Source organism: Ranitomeya imitator, chromosome 7 (assembly GCF_032444005.1).
Source record: "Ranitomeya imitator isolate aRanImi1 chromosome 7, aRanImi1.pri, whole genome shotgun sequence".
NCBI lineage: Eukaryota > Metazoa > Chordata > Amphibia > Anura > Dendrobatidae > Ranitomeya > Ranitomeya imitator.
In genome coordinates this window covers 173,466,659-173,480,223 of record NC_091288.1, presented here as the reverse complement: position 1 = coordinate 173,480,223, position 13,565 = coordinate 173,466,659, and the positions used below count along the sequence as shown (strand labels likewise).

The following is a 13,565-nucleotide window of genomic DNA, read 5'->3' as shown; positions in this document are numbered from 1 at the left end:
GGCTTTTGTATCAAGTATTAATGGAGTTGTCGCACAAACATAGTACACTTTAATCAACAGATCTTGGAATAAGAAAAATTTTCACAATTGGATGTGTTAAAAAAATAATGTCCCTGTGCTGAGATAATCTTATCAATGTGTCCCTGCTGTGTAATGGCCGTGTCTGACCATGCAGGAACGTAGTACACACAAGCCGATGGCTCATTAATAATCGCAGCTTATCCTGTGTCGTCATCCTGATATGTGCAGACTGGCCTCAGGGTCACGGATTGCCCCTACTTTGACATCTCATTAGTGTTAATGTGAATGGGACATATTGGAACCAATGGCGCCGGTTTGGTCGCGCACATTACCTGCTAGGATAGATGATAAAACCATAAAGGAGAATATTGCTTCTTACTTTTCCGCGATTCACTAGAATTCTTGAACACTCAGGGAAGTGGAAACGCTTTTCGGCCTGTTCACTCCTATTCATATGTTCGTTAACAATTGTTTTTGTGTTTTTTATAAACATTTTCAGATTTTCCTTTTTTTATTTCAACTGAACATAGTAACATAGTTAGTAAGGCCGAAAAAAGACATTTGTCCATCCAGTTCAGCCTATATTCCATCATAATAAATCCCCAGAACTACGTCCTTCTACAGAACCTAATTGTATGATACAATATTGTTCTGCTCCAGGAAGACATCCAGGCCTCTCTTGAACCCCTCGACTGAGTTCGCCATCACCACCTCTTCAGGCAAGCAATTCCAGATTCTCACTGCCCTAACAGTAAAGAATCCTCTTCTATGTTGGTGGAAAAACCTTCTCTCCTCCAGACGCAAAGAATGCCCCCTTGTGCCCGTCACCTTCCTTGGTATAAACAGATCCTCAGCGAGATATTTGTATTGTCCCCTTATATACTTATACATGGTTATTAGATCGCCCCTCAGTCGTCTTTTTTCTAGACTAAATAATCCTAATTTCGCTAATCTATCTGGGTATTGTAGTTCTCCCATCCCCTTTATTAATGTTGTTGCCCTCCTTTGTACTCTCTCTAGTTCCATTATATCCTTCCTGAGCACCGGTGCCCAAAACTGGACACAGTACTCCATGTGCGGTCTAACTAGGGATTTGTACAGAGGCAGTATAATGCTCTCATCATGTGTATCCAGACCTCTTTTAATGCACCCCATGATCCTGTTTGCCTTGGCAGCTGCTGCCTGGCACTGGCTGCTCCAGGTAAGTTTATCATTAACTAGGATCCCCAAGTCCTTCTCCCTGTCAGATTTACCCAGTGGTTTCCCATTCAGTGTGTAATGGTGACATTGATTCCTTCTTCCCATGTGTATAACCTTACATTTATCATTGTTAAACCTCATCTGCCACCTTTCAGCCCAGGTTTCCAACTTATCCAGATCCATCTGTAGCAGAATACTATCTTCTCTTGTATTAACTGCTTTACATAGTTTTGTATCATCTGCAAATATTGATATTTTACTGTGTAAACCTTCTACCAGATCATTAATGAATATGTTGAAGAGAACAGGTCCCAATACTGACCCCTGCGGTACCCCACTGGTCACAGCGACCCAGTTAGAGACTATACCATTTATAACCACCCTCTGCTTTCTATCACTAAGCCAGTTACTAACCCATTTACACACATTTTCCCCCAGACCAAGCATTCTCATTTTGTGTACCAACCTCTTGTGCGGCACGGTATCAAACGCTTTGGAAAAATCGAGATATACCACGTCCAATGACTCACCGTGGTCCAGTCTATAGCTTACCTCTTCATAAAAACTGATTAGATTGGTTTGACAGGAGCGATTTCTCATAAACCCATGCTGATATGGAGTTAAACAGTTATTCTCATTGAGATAATCCAGAATAACATCCCTCAGAAACCCTTCAAATATTTTACCAACAATAGAGGTTAGACTTACTGGCCTATAATTTCCAGGTTCACTTTTAGAGCCCTTTTTGAACTGAAGTATACTTAGCGACACTCCTTAACACCTTGTTGACCGGAGTATGGTTGCGTCACGATCATTCTAATAAATATATTTTGTTTTTTTTATTCTTGCAAAAATTCTGTTTACAGCAATTGTGTTAAAGAATATTTTGGGCTTCATTAAAAAAAAAAAAAAAAAGTTATTATCTGTATAATGAAAAGGCATATTCCTTCCATCACTTTAGGACTAAGTTTCTCATGCCATGTAGTCCTCTGCTCTGTATTACCCCATCACGGATTAGCAGATTTCTGCCTATGCACAGTGAACATAGAAATCTGCCAATCACTGACGTGGGTAGGGTTATACAGAGCTCAGCATTCAGAGCACTGGGAGATCTGCTTCCAAAATACAACAGTGATTTTATCAAAACTGCAGCAAGCAGCCCGGTAAGTGACACATCGCTGGAATCAGGGTCTATGTCTCTACATCTTTCTGATCTCAGATTACATAGCAAACTCTGCTGCCAGATTTCTTATAGAGCAATTTCATTTATAGAAGTGACAGACAATTTTGGTGACTTTCAGGAGCCATTTTTGTTTGGTCACCCCTGTCTCCTTATCTATAGGTACATACAAAATAGTCAACAGGGGGAAAGGAGAGTGGCACGTGAAAGAGTGCAGCAACCTCGTCCCTTATCAGTGGGAGGAGGCTGAAAAGTCTGGATCCACCTATCATACATTTTTTAAGTTTGCATTTTTACGCCTTTGTTTTGTTTTAATTTATTTTCTGTCCTTTTTATTGAACTCTGCACGACTGCAGTGTGCCAATATAACTCATGTTACTCCTTCTTAAGTAATTCCTTTATATTCCGTAATTATGCAACTAAAATTATAATCACGTGGAAGCCGACTGAACATCTGTGCTGCACGGCATTACAGACGATCCAGAGCGCTGCGAGGCATTTCTCGTCCAGATTGCTAGATCTTACACGGTTTACTGTAATATTGGAAGCTTGGATATAGAAAGCAACTATATTAATGCCATATATCTGTTTTCTATAAATGTCTATTGTGATTTGTATCTTAAGGAAATCTGACAGCAGGGCCAGAGACTCTGATTACAGCTATGTGTCACTTTCTAGGCTGTGTTTTGATTTTTCAGTACAATCGATGTTTTATCAGCAGGAGATTATCATTACAGGACTAGCTGCCTTGTGCCTCATAGTCCAACCCCGCCCCCAGCACTGATTAGCAGCTCACTGTCACTATGCACTGTACACAAAAAGCTGTGGTGTGAGCCGGGGTTAAACACAGCTCCACAACCGAGCTCTGTTAGATATGCAGCAGAGGAAATTGTGATTCTATCATAACTGCTGCACCCAGTAATCTAAGTCAGGGGTCCCCAACTCCAGTCCTCAAGGCCCACTAACAGGTCATGTTTTCAGGATTTCCTTTGCATTGCACAGGTGATGCAATTATTACCTGGGCAAGACTAAGGAAATCCTGAAAACATGACATGTTGGTGGGCCTTGAGGACTGGAGTTGGGGACCCCTGATCTAAGTGACACAACGCTGGAATCAGGGTCTCTATCCCTACCTCACACTGCTGTCAGATTATGTAACAAACCTGCTGACATATACCACCAGAACATTATATTTTCAGCCTTAGCGTAGATTTGGGTTAGCCAATATTTTCAATTAATTGCTTACACTTAGGCCATCAATATATACAGTGGTATGCAAAAGTTTTGAGCACCCATTGACTTGCAGGATTGCTACCTTCCAATAGGTGGCACTAGAGTTCTAGTCCTCTTCCTCTCTGAAGAGACAATTTGCATAATTAGCATATTTCCCAGAGGAGCATTGCGGCTTTAAGTCTCCTCATCTTGGCATGCTTAACATGTCAATCTCCGCAAGGAGAAACTATACTTCTTGGATAGCACCCCTGGTCAAAGTTATAGTTATTGTTAACCATTTGGGTTCCCTTGAACAATCCTCCTTCCCCTTTTAGTTTTATGTTGATGGACCAAGAAACGAGCATTAACCAACTGGTACATAGTCAATCAGCGCTCGTTAACAGGGTGAATACGGGCCATCTAATTAGTGCTTTACTGTGTTGTTTCCCACTTTGACCCCGGCCATCAGCTGACACCTATATCGATGGCCATGCTAAAGTTAATGTTCCTGCCCTCGTTGGTCTGCAGACATTGCACAGGTTGAGGCTTGGCAAGTACCAGCGTGGGAGACTGGCAGGGCATCTGTGAGAAAACCCTGAAGTCATAAGGCCATAAACATGAGATGACTGTCGGCTGTTCAATCAGCAGATGGTTCTCTCCCTCCTGATTTCCCGATAGAACTGAGCACTTCATTCAGCCGAGCATTCAGGCATTTTCAGCTGGCAGACTCCTGGAAATGGCTGATCTCGCCTGAAAACAAAAGGCCATGGAGAGATGAGGCCCCCATACGTATCAGACGTTTGATCCTGCCGACATACAGTACATCCACAATGGCATGTAATAGTTCGGCCACCCCTGGTCAAAATTACTGTTATTATGAACAGTTAAGCAAGTTGAAGATGAAATTATCTCTAAAAGGGCTAAAGTTAAAGATAACACAATTCCTTTGTATTTTAGGCAATATATATTGTCATTTTTTACATTTTATAAATTACAAAACGGAAAATGGATCAAGGCAAAAGTTTGGGCTATTTCCGTGCTCCAGTAACTTTTACCAGGGTTTCAGACGCTAATTAGCCAGTTAGGGTTCTGATTTGTTCACTACCATAATTAGAAAAGGTCAGGTGATGCAAATTTCTCCGCTTTGAAAAAAAACAACAGCTTTTACTAACCTTGTGCCAAAAAACAGCAGTCATGGGTTCCTCCAAGCAGCTGCCTAGCACTCTGAAAATGAAAATAGTGGAGGCCCACAAAGCAGGAGAAGTGTATTACAAGATACCAAAGTGTTTTCAAGTTGCCCTTTCCTCAGTTCGAAATGTAATTATGAAATGGTAGTTAATAGGAACAGTGGAGGTCAAGATAAGGTCTGGAAGACTAAGCATAATTTGAGTGAGAGCTGCTCATAGGATTTCTAGAGAGGCAAATAAGAACCCCCGCTTGACTGTAAAAGACCTTCAGAAAGATTTAGCACACTCTGGAGTTGTGGTATGTTGTTCAACTGTTTGTAGACACCTGCACAAATATGGCCTTCATGGAAGAGTCATCAGAAGAAAACCTCTCCTGCGTCGTCACCATAAAATTCCGTGTAGTATGCAGAACAACATCTACACGGATGCATATTGGAAACTTGTCCCGTGGACCGATGAAGTTAAAATAGAACTGTTTGGCCGCAACGATCAAAGGTATGCGTGGAGATAAAAAGGGTACGGCATTTCAGGAGAAGAACATCTCGCCCATTAAAACACTAGAAGTCCCAGAAATTTCGAGCTCCAAAGGTAGAAATGTTAAATGACCCCTCTCTGGGACTTCTAGTGTTAAGCTTTGGGGTGTGTTGCAGCCAATGGCACGGGGAACATTTCACTGGTAAAGGGAAGAATGGATTCAATGACATTTCAACAAATTCTTGATGCTTGATTCTAAGTTATATGTACGGTTCCAGGTAACTTTTATTTACTTATCCATTTTTTTTTCTTTTACAGTCTTGTCCTGCAAAAAGTGAAGTCCATTTTTCCTCCTCTCTGTCTGGCTGTATCATCATGGAGCATCGACAGGCACAGGAGGATGAGACTGGCTCTCTACTCCATCTGGCTCCAAGCCCCCAAAGTGAAGCAGTTGCCCATGATTTTGAGGAATTGTCCTTGCAGTCAGTCCAGCATTTGCCTCCTCTCAAGGAAAGAAAAAATGGTGAGTAATTTTCATTTGACAAAACATTTGCTTATTGTGGTTATTTGTGTTGTTTTCTGATATTTTCTGAATTAAAAGGGAATGTAGTTACATGTGTGCCCGGTTCTGTACAGACCTGAGTCTGTCACTGAAATGTCCATTGAGTGCACATTGGATTACAATACTGCAGCTTTTGGAAACTCACACATCATATATGTTTTCATAGCCAATGCCAATGGGTTTTTAAGTGGTTTGTATGAAAAATTCAAGACTTTTGTATCCTCAATCTACAAAGTCAATGTCCGGCCTCCAGTGGTGGCTCGTAAATCAAGAACAGTACCTATAAGAAACAAATTAAATCGCCCAAGTGGACGTGCAACCCATGAAACGCATGAATATAAGTTTGCAGAGACTTAGACAGAGTTTGTAGGAGACTGACCTCCAGAGACCCTACAGGAGAGACCATTAGTGGTTGGTTGATGAGGGTCCATACTCCATAACCCCAGCTAGTTGGCACAATGAAGGGTCTCTATTTTTTGTGGACCACTGTTGCCCATCCAAACAAGTTGTAGTGGCTTGTTCTATCCAGATGATCGGACTACTTAACCAGTTAAAATAGTTATGCTGCCTGTGCTTACCTAGTGGTAGCCAGCTGCTAGTCATGAACTGTCCTTAACGGGGTTTTCTAAGCTCAACACCCTATGTGAATGCAAATTGCTGGATCCTGACATTGTGCATTTTGCACACTGTCAGGATTTCACTCTTTTGCCAGCTTGAATGGTTGTCACATGATTGCAAGTATGTGATTTGTATTCTTTGGTTACATGCCAATTAGCACCGCATTTGCTTCTCCCAATAAAATATAGAGAGAAACTGCAAATGTCGGCATTCGGCACGTGACCCAAGTATGTGAATCACGTGTCAATCACTCAAGCTGGCAAAAGAGTGAAACCTTTGCAGTGTGTAAATTGCTTACTGTCAGTATTTGCAATCTTAAATCACATAGTGTGACAACAGAAAATGATGTTGAGCCTGTAAAATCCCTTTTAAGAGTGATTCCATTATTTAGAAGGTACCACCTACTCATGGAAGTGGAAATAACTTGCTTCTTGAATGGGTCTGAATGCTCAAACCCCTACCAATCCTGAGAATGAGTCTCTGAAATGTCCCACCTGAATGGTGCTATGGGCTGCCATGCGCAACACCACTTTATTCATTCTGTATTATGGGACTACCACGTGTCCAGCCAAGGCTCCACGTACATGTCCGGCCACCGCTTCACGTACATGTCCGGGCAAGGCTTCACATACCTGTCCAGCCAATGGTCCATGTATATGTCTGGCCACCACTCCACATACATGTCTGGCCACCGCTCCACATACATGTCCGGCCAAGGTTCCACGTACATGTCCAGCCAAGGTTCCACGTACATGTCCAGCCAAGGTTCCACGTACATGTCCAGCCAATGGTCCACGTACATGTCAGGCCAAGGCTCCACGTACAAGTCCTGCCACCGCTCCACGTACATGACCAACCAATGGTCCACGAACATGTCAGGCCAAGGCTCCACATATGTGTCAGGCCACCGCTCCACGTACAAGTCCGGCCAAGGCTCCACGTACATGTCCGGCCACCGCTTCACATACATGTCCGGCCAAGGCTCCACGTACATGTCCAGCCAATGTCCACGTACGTGTCAGGCCAAGGCTCCACGTACGTGTCAGGCCAAGGCTCCACGTACCAGTCCGGCCACCGCTCCACGTACAAGTCCGGCCACCGCTCCACGTACATGTCCAGGCAAGGCTTCACATACCTGTCCAGCCAATGGTCTACGTATATGTCCGGCCACCGCTCCATGTACATGTCAGGCCAAGGCTCCACGTACATGTCCGGCCACCACTCCACATACATGTCAGGCCAAGGCTCCACGTACATGTCCGGCCACCACTCCACATACATGTCAGGCCACCACTCCATGTACTTGTTCGGCCACCGCTCCACGTACATGTCAGGCCAAGGCTCCACGTACATGTCCGGCCACCACTCCACATACATGTCAGGCCAAGGCTCCACGTACATGTCCGGCCACCACTCCATGTACTTGTCCGGCCACCACTCCACATACATGTCAGGCCAAGGCTCCACGTACATGTCCGGCCACCACTCCATGTACTTGTCCGGCCACCACTCCACATACATGTCAGGCCAAGGCTCCACGTACATGTCCGGCCACCGCTCCATGTACTTGTCCGGCCACCACTCCACATACATGTCAGGCCAAGGCTCCACGTACATGTCCGGCCACCGCTCCACGTACATGTCCGGCCACCACTCCATGTACTTGTCCGGCCACCACTCCACATACATGTCAGGCCAAGGCTCCACGTACATGTCCGGCCACCACTCCATGTACTTGTCCGGCCACCACTCCACATACATGTCAGGCCAAGGCTCCACGTACATGTCAGGCCAAGGCTCCACGTACATGTCCGGCCACCACTCCATGTACTTGTCCGGCCACCACTCCACATACATGTCAGGCCACCACTCCATGTACTTGTCCGGCCACCGCTCCACGTACATGTCAGGCCAAGGCTCCACGTACATGTCAGGCCAAGGCTCCACGTACATGTCCGGCCACCACTCCATGTACTTGTCCGGCCACCACTCCACATACATGTCAGGCCACCACTCCATGTACTTGTCCGGCCACCGCTCCACGTACATGTCAGGCCAAGGCTCCACGTACATGTCCGGCCACCGCTCCACGTACATGCTAAATCTGAACATCAATTGGTGACCGTCAGGTGATGAGTGTCAGATGAAGCGTAAGTGAGTGCTAAATTTCTGTCACCCCACCATGTAACGCTATCCCGTGACTTGCACATATATTGGAAATACAGGACATTTGTCGTCCCCGTTAGTGAGTGCTGTAATATTTTCTTTCTTATTATGATGCTTTGTGTCTAATTACTGAGCACCACCACTGCGTTTATTTCCTTGCACTTTGCTGATCTTATTTTCCCACTCTTCTATTTTTTTTTAACTTGCGCATCAAACATTTCATGGTAAATCTTGAATTTCATCCTTGTGTGTCTGTAATCGCCCTTCAAGCTGATCTTGGAGGTAAATAGGAAATATAAATTGCAAAAACGTCTGATAAATAGCTGATCACTTAAGGACACCTCCTCCCTATGGCGGTATGGCCCGCAACCTCATAGGGCTCCTGACTCGTAGCCTCATAGGCGCATAGGATCCTGCTGGGTCCGATCAGGAGGACGTGCAGTTATGGGAGGCTGGCCTTCCTCGAGTACTGCCCAGTACAGATACACTTGTAATCATCTGCTCCATTGCTGCAGAAACCTGTAGTAAGTCTGGTGTTGTCGCATTGGGGTGTATCATAGAAGAAATTTCTTAGAGCAAATTTGTTGTCCGTGATTGACCACGCCCCTCTGATTAAGCTCCACCCATTAAAAAAATTGGGGCGTCTTTCCCCAAAGTCGTAAAAATATTGTGACATTTAAGTGTCTTACCCGAGAATTCTGCGGAAAGCTATCTGATGTATCACGGCCGTCATTTGTCTAATGAATCCATCCTGCCATGATGGTGTCTGGCGTTCCGGCCGTCCACCGTGACTGATTGCAGCACATCGCGTCACTACCAGTATTGCTTTATTGAGCGATTACGTCGTTGGTTTACTTCCATTTCAAAGGAAATGTTTGGAGTGTAAATATTTATGGATAAGGAAAGTACAATATTTAGGACATTTCTATTTTTCTCTCTGGGGGATAAAGAATCCAATCTCTTTAGTCTGTGGAGGTTTGATTCGTCTTGGCTTTATGCTCCAGTCTTGCAGAATAGTGATGAGAGGTGCGTAACTTTACTAATGGTTACCGCTCCGTTCCCTCCTCTTCAGGCTGATCACACTTGGGGTTTTCCGGCTGCTCACAGTCCTGTGGATGTGTCTAAAGGCACTAATATTGTTTAATTATGGAACCTTCCCCGATATCCAGAACATATAAACTCCTTGCAGATGTTGTCCTTGGTGGGATTTGAACCCAGGACCCCAGCGCTGCAGTGCTAACCACTGAGCCAACGTGATGCCCCTCTTTCCATTCGCCATGTCGGTAGTTGAAAATGGTTTTGATGACTGGATGAATTAATTTTCCGTCCGAGAGGGGGCTGGACTAGCTAATGAGTGAGCCAGCCCCCTTCTTACACATCACCAACATAGGAACAGGAGAAATCGGCTATGTCTCGAAATGGAGATTAGTGATGAGCGAGCGTGCTCAGATAAGGTGTTATCCGAGCACACTTGTGTCCTAACCAAGTATTTTCGGCATGCTCGAAAAAAAAATGCTTCAGTCCCTGCTCCTGCATGTCTCGCGGCTCTTCAACAGCCACAACACATGCAACGATTGTCTTACAACCAGTCGAACAGCTGAGAGACATGCAGCCGCGGCGACTCAAGCATTTTTTTTCGAGCACGCCGAGAATAATAGTTTAGGACTCAAGCATGCTCAGATAACACCTTATCCAAGCACGCCATCTCATCACTAGTGGAGATCTCTAGACCCCAGAACCAGTGATGAAATCAGTACACGGGGGAAACTTTTATGAATAATGTATATGTCTTCACATGAAATACATCCACTTGACTTTCCTATAAGGGGCATTTTTTTCTCCCAACACACAGTCATACCATTAGAAACCATGTTTTGCAAGGAACCTGAATGTGTACCTGTTTAAAGGGGATCACATTAATCTATAGAAAGTTGCTAGATAAAACGGTAAGTTTTGGTAGATGCAGGAAAAAAAATACTGGGCAGGCTTAGGAATATTTCTACGAGACAGCTATTAGGCTGTGTCCCCATGATGAGCTTTTATGGCGTTTTTCACGCTGCATATCTTCCCTGCGGCAAAAAAACGCAGCGTTTTACAGTTCCAGCCAAGTGAATGGATTTATAGAAATCTCTTGTCCACTGTGCTTATCTTTTACGCGGCGTAAACTCTCAGTGCATGTTTCCAGTCCGCAGCTTGTCGTTTTCAGTGTAGAATTTCCCATAGCTTTCCATTAGATGCGGAAAGTCCGGAGGTGAAAAATGCACATTTATTTTTAGTGCGTTTCCGCTACAGAACTACATGAAAAAAATACATGTAATCCGCATCTAAAGAATGTCAAATGTCAGGAAGTTTTAAAAAACTAGCGGCTTTATTTAAAACATGACGCACCAAACGCACTACTAAAGCAGGATGGCACCATTGAAGCTCTAAAAAACTATAGGGAGAAAAATACTTTATCTAAAAAACTAATTAAAGCTGCCAAAAAGGAAACAGAGAAGCACATTGCTAAGGAGAGTAAAACTAATCCCAAACTGTTCTTCAACTATATCAATAGTAAAAGAATAAAAACTGAAAATGTAGGCCCCTTAAAAAATAGTGAGGAAAGAATGGTTGTAGATGACGAGGAAAAAGCTAATATATTAAACACCTTCTTCTCCACGGTATTCACGGTGGAAAATGAAATGCTAGGTGAAATCCCAAGAAACAATGAAAACCCTATATTAAGGGTCACCAATCTAACCCAAGAAGAGGTGCGAAACCGGCTAAATAAGATTAAAATAGATAAATCTCCGGGTCCGGATGGCATACACCCACGAGTACTAAGAGAACTAAGTAATGTAATAGATAAACCATTATTTCTTATTTTTAGGGACTCTATAGCGACAGGGTCTGTTCCACAGGATTGGCGCATAGCAAATGTGGTGCCAATATTCAAAAAGGGCTCTAAAAGTGAACCTGGAAATTATAGGCCAGTAAGTCTAACCTCTATTGTTGGTAAAATATTTGAAGGGTTTCTGAGGGATGTTATTCTGGATTATCTCAATGAGAATAACTGTTTAACTCCATATCAGCATGGGTTTATGAGAAATCGCTCCTGTCAAACCAATCTAATCAGTTTTTATGAAGAGGTAAGCTATAGGCTGGACCACGGTGAGTCATTGGACGTGGTATATCTCGATTTTTCCAAAGCGTTTGATACCGTGCCGCACAAGAGGTTGGTACACAAAATGAGAATGCTTGGTCTGGGGGAAAATGTGTGTAAATGGGTTAGTAACTGGCTTAGTGATAGAAAGCAGAGGGTGGTTATAAATGGTATAGTCTCTAACTGGGTCGCTGTGACCAGTGGGGTACCGCAGGGGTCAGTATTGGGACCTGTTCTCTTCAACATATTCATTAATGATCTGGTAGAAGGTTTACACAGTAAAATATCAATATTTGCAGATGATACAAAACTATGTAAAGCAGTTAATACAAGAGAAGATAGTATTCTGCTACAGATGGATCTGGATAAGTTGGAAACTTGGGCTGAAAGGTGGCAGATGAGGTTTAACAATGATAAATGTAAGGTTATACACATGGGAAGAAGGAATCAATATCACCATTACACACTGAATGGGAAACCACTGGGTAAATCTGACAGGGAGAAGGACTTGGGGATCCTAGTTAATGATAAACTTACCTGGAGCAGCCAGTGCCAGGCAGCAGCTGCCAAGGCAAACAGGATCATGGGGTGCATTAAAAGAGGTCTGGATACACATGATGAGAGCATTATACTGCCTCTGTACAAATCCCTAGTTAGACCGCACATGGAGTACTGTGTCCAGTTTTGGGCACCGGTGCTCAGGAAGGATATAATGGAACTAGAGAGAGTACAAAGGAGGGCAACAAAATTAATAAAGGGGATGGGAGAACTACAATACCCAGATAGATTAGCGAAATTAGGATTATTTAGTCTAGAAAAAAGACGACTGAGGGGCGATCTAATAACCATGTATAAGTATATAAGGGGACAATACAAATATCTCGCTGAGGATCTGTTTATACCAAGGAAGGTGACGGGCACAAGGGGGCATTCTTTGCGTCTGGAGGAGAGAAGGTTTTTCCACCAACATAGAAGAGGATTCTTTACTGTTAGGGCAGTGAGAATCTGGAATTGCTTGCCTGAGGAGGTGGTGATGGCGAACTCAGTCGAGGGGTTCAAGAGAGGCCTGGATGTCTTCCTGGAGCAGAACAATATTGTATCATACAATTATTAGGTTCTGTAAAAGGACGTAGATCTGGGGATTTATTATGATGGAATATAGGCTGAACTGGATGGACAAATGTCTTTTTTCGGCCTTACTAACTATGTTACTATGTTACTATGTAAACACAGGCAAAAAAAAAAAACGCAGAGTAAAAAATTCAATAAAAACGCATGTTAAAAAAAAACACACAAAAACGCAAGTAACCTAATTTACATAATAGGTGCAGAAATGGTGAGGAAATGCTTCAACATCAAAACCTCACCAAGTGCTGACCGTGGGAACGTAGCCTTGGACAGTTGGCACTACAAACATTAAGGCCGCGTTCACACGGTCAATATTTGGTCAGTATTTTAGTGGGTGATCAGTGGTTAGCACTGCAGCCTTGCAGCGCTGGGGTCCTGGGCCCAAATCCCACCAAGGACAATATCCACAAAAGGTTTGTATGTTCTCACCATGTTGCCTGGGTTTCCTCCGGGTTCTCCAGTTTCCTCCCACACTACAAAGACTTGTGAGCCCCAATGGGGACAGTGGATCCCCGTGGGTTTCCTCTGGGGTCTCCCATTTCCTCTCACACTCCAGAGACGTCTATAAAGCAAGTGAGTAGATCGTAATGGGAGGAGTGTAGTCTATCACCGTCCCACAAATGTGTTCTAATTTATATCACCAAAGTGGCGTAAATTATAGCATAAATATACCCG

The 13,565-nt window shown here is 43.8% G+C and overlaps 1 protein-coding gene across 3 annotated transcripts in view; it reads left to right on the top strand.

Annotated features, from left to right (window-relative positions):
• The window catches only part of MRTFB (myocardin related transcription factor B), a 309,401-nt gene that overhangs the window by 134,025 nt on the left and 161,811 nt on the right, over positions 1–13,565 (top strand). For all 3 annotated transcript variants that reach the window (XM_069734075.1, XM_069734074.1, XM_069734077.1), the window contains one exon: positions 5,593–5,797. In XM_069734075.1, the coding sequence (XP_069590176.1) occupies positions 5,650–5,797 (148 nt within the window). In that variant the 5' untranslated portion in view covers positions 5,593–5,649. The remainder of the gene's footprint in view (positions 1–5,592; positions 5,798–13,565) is intronic.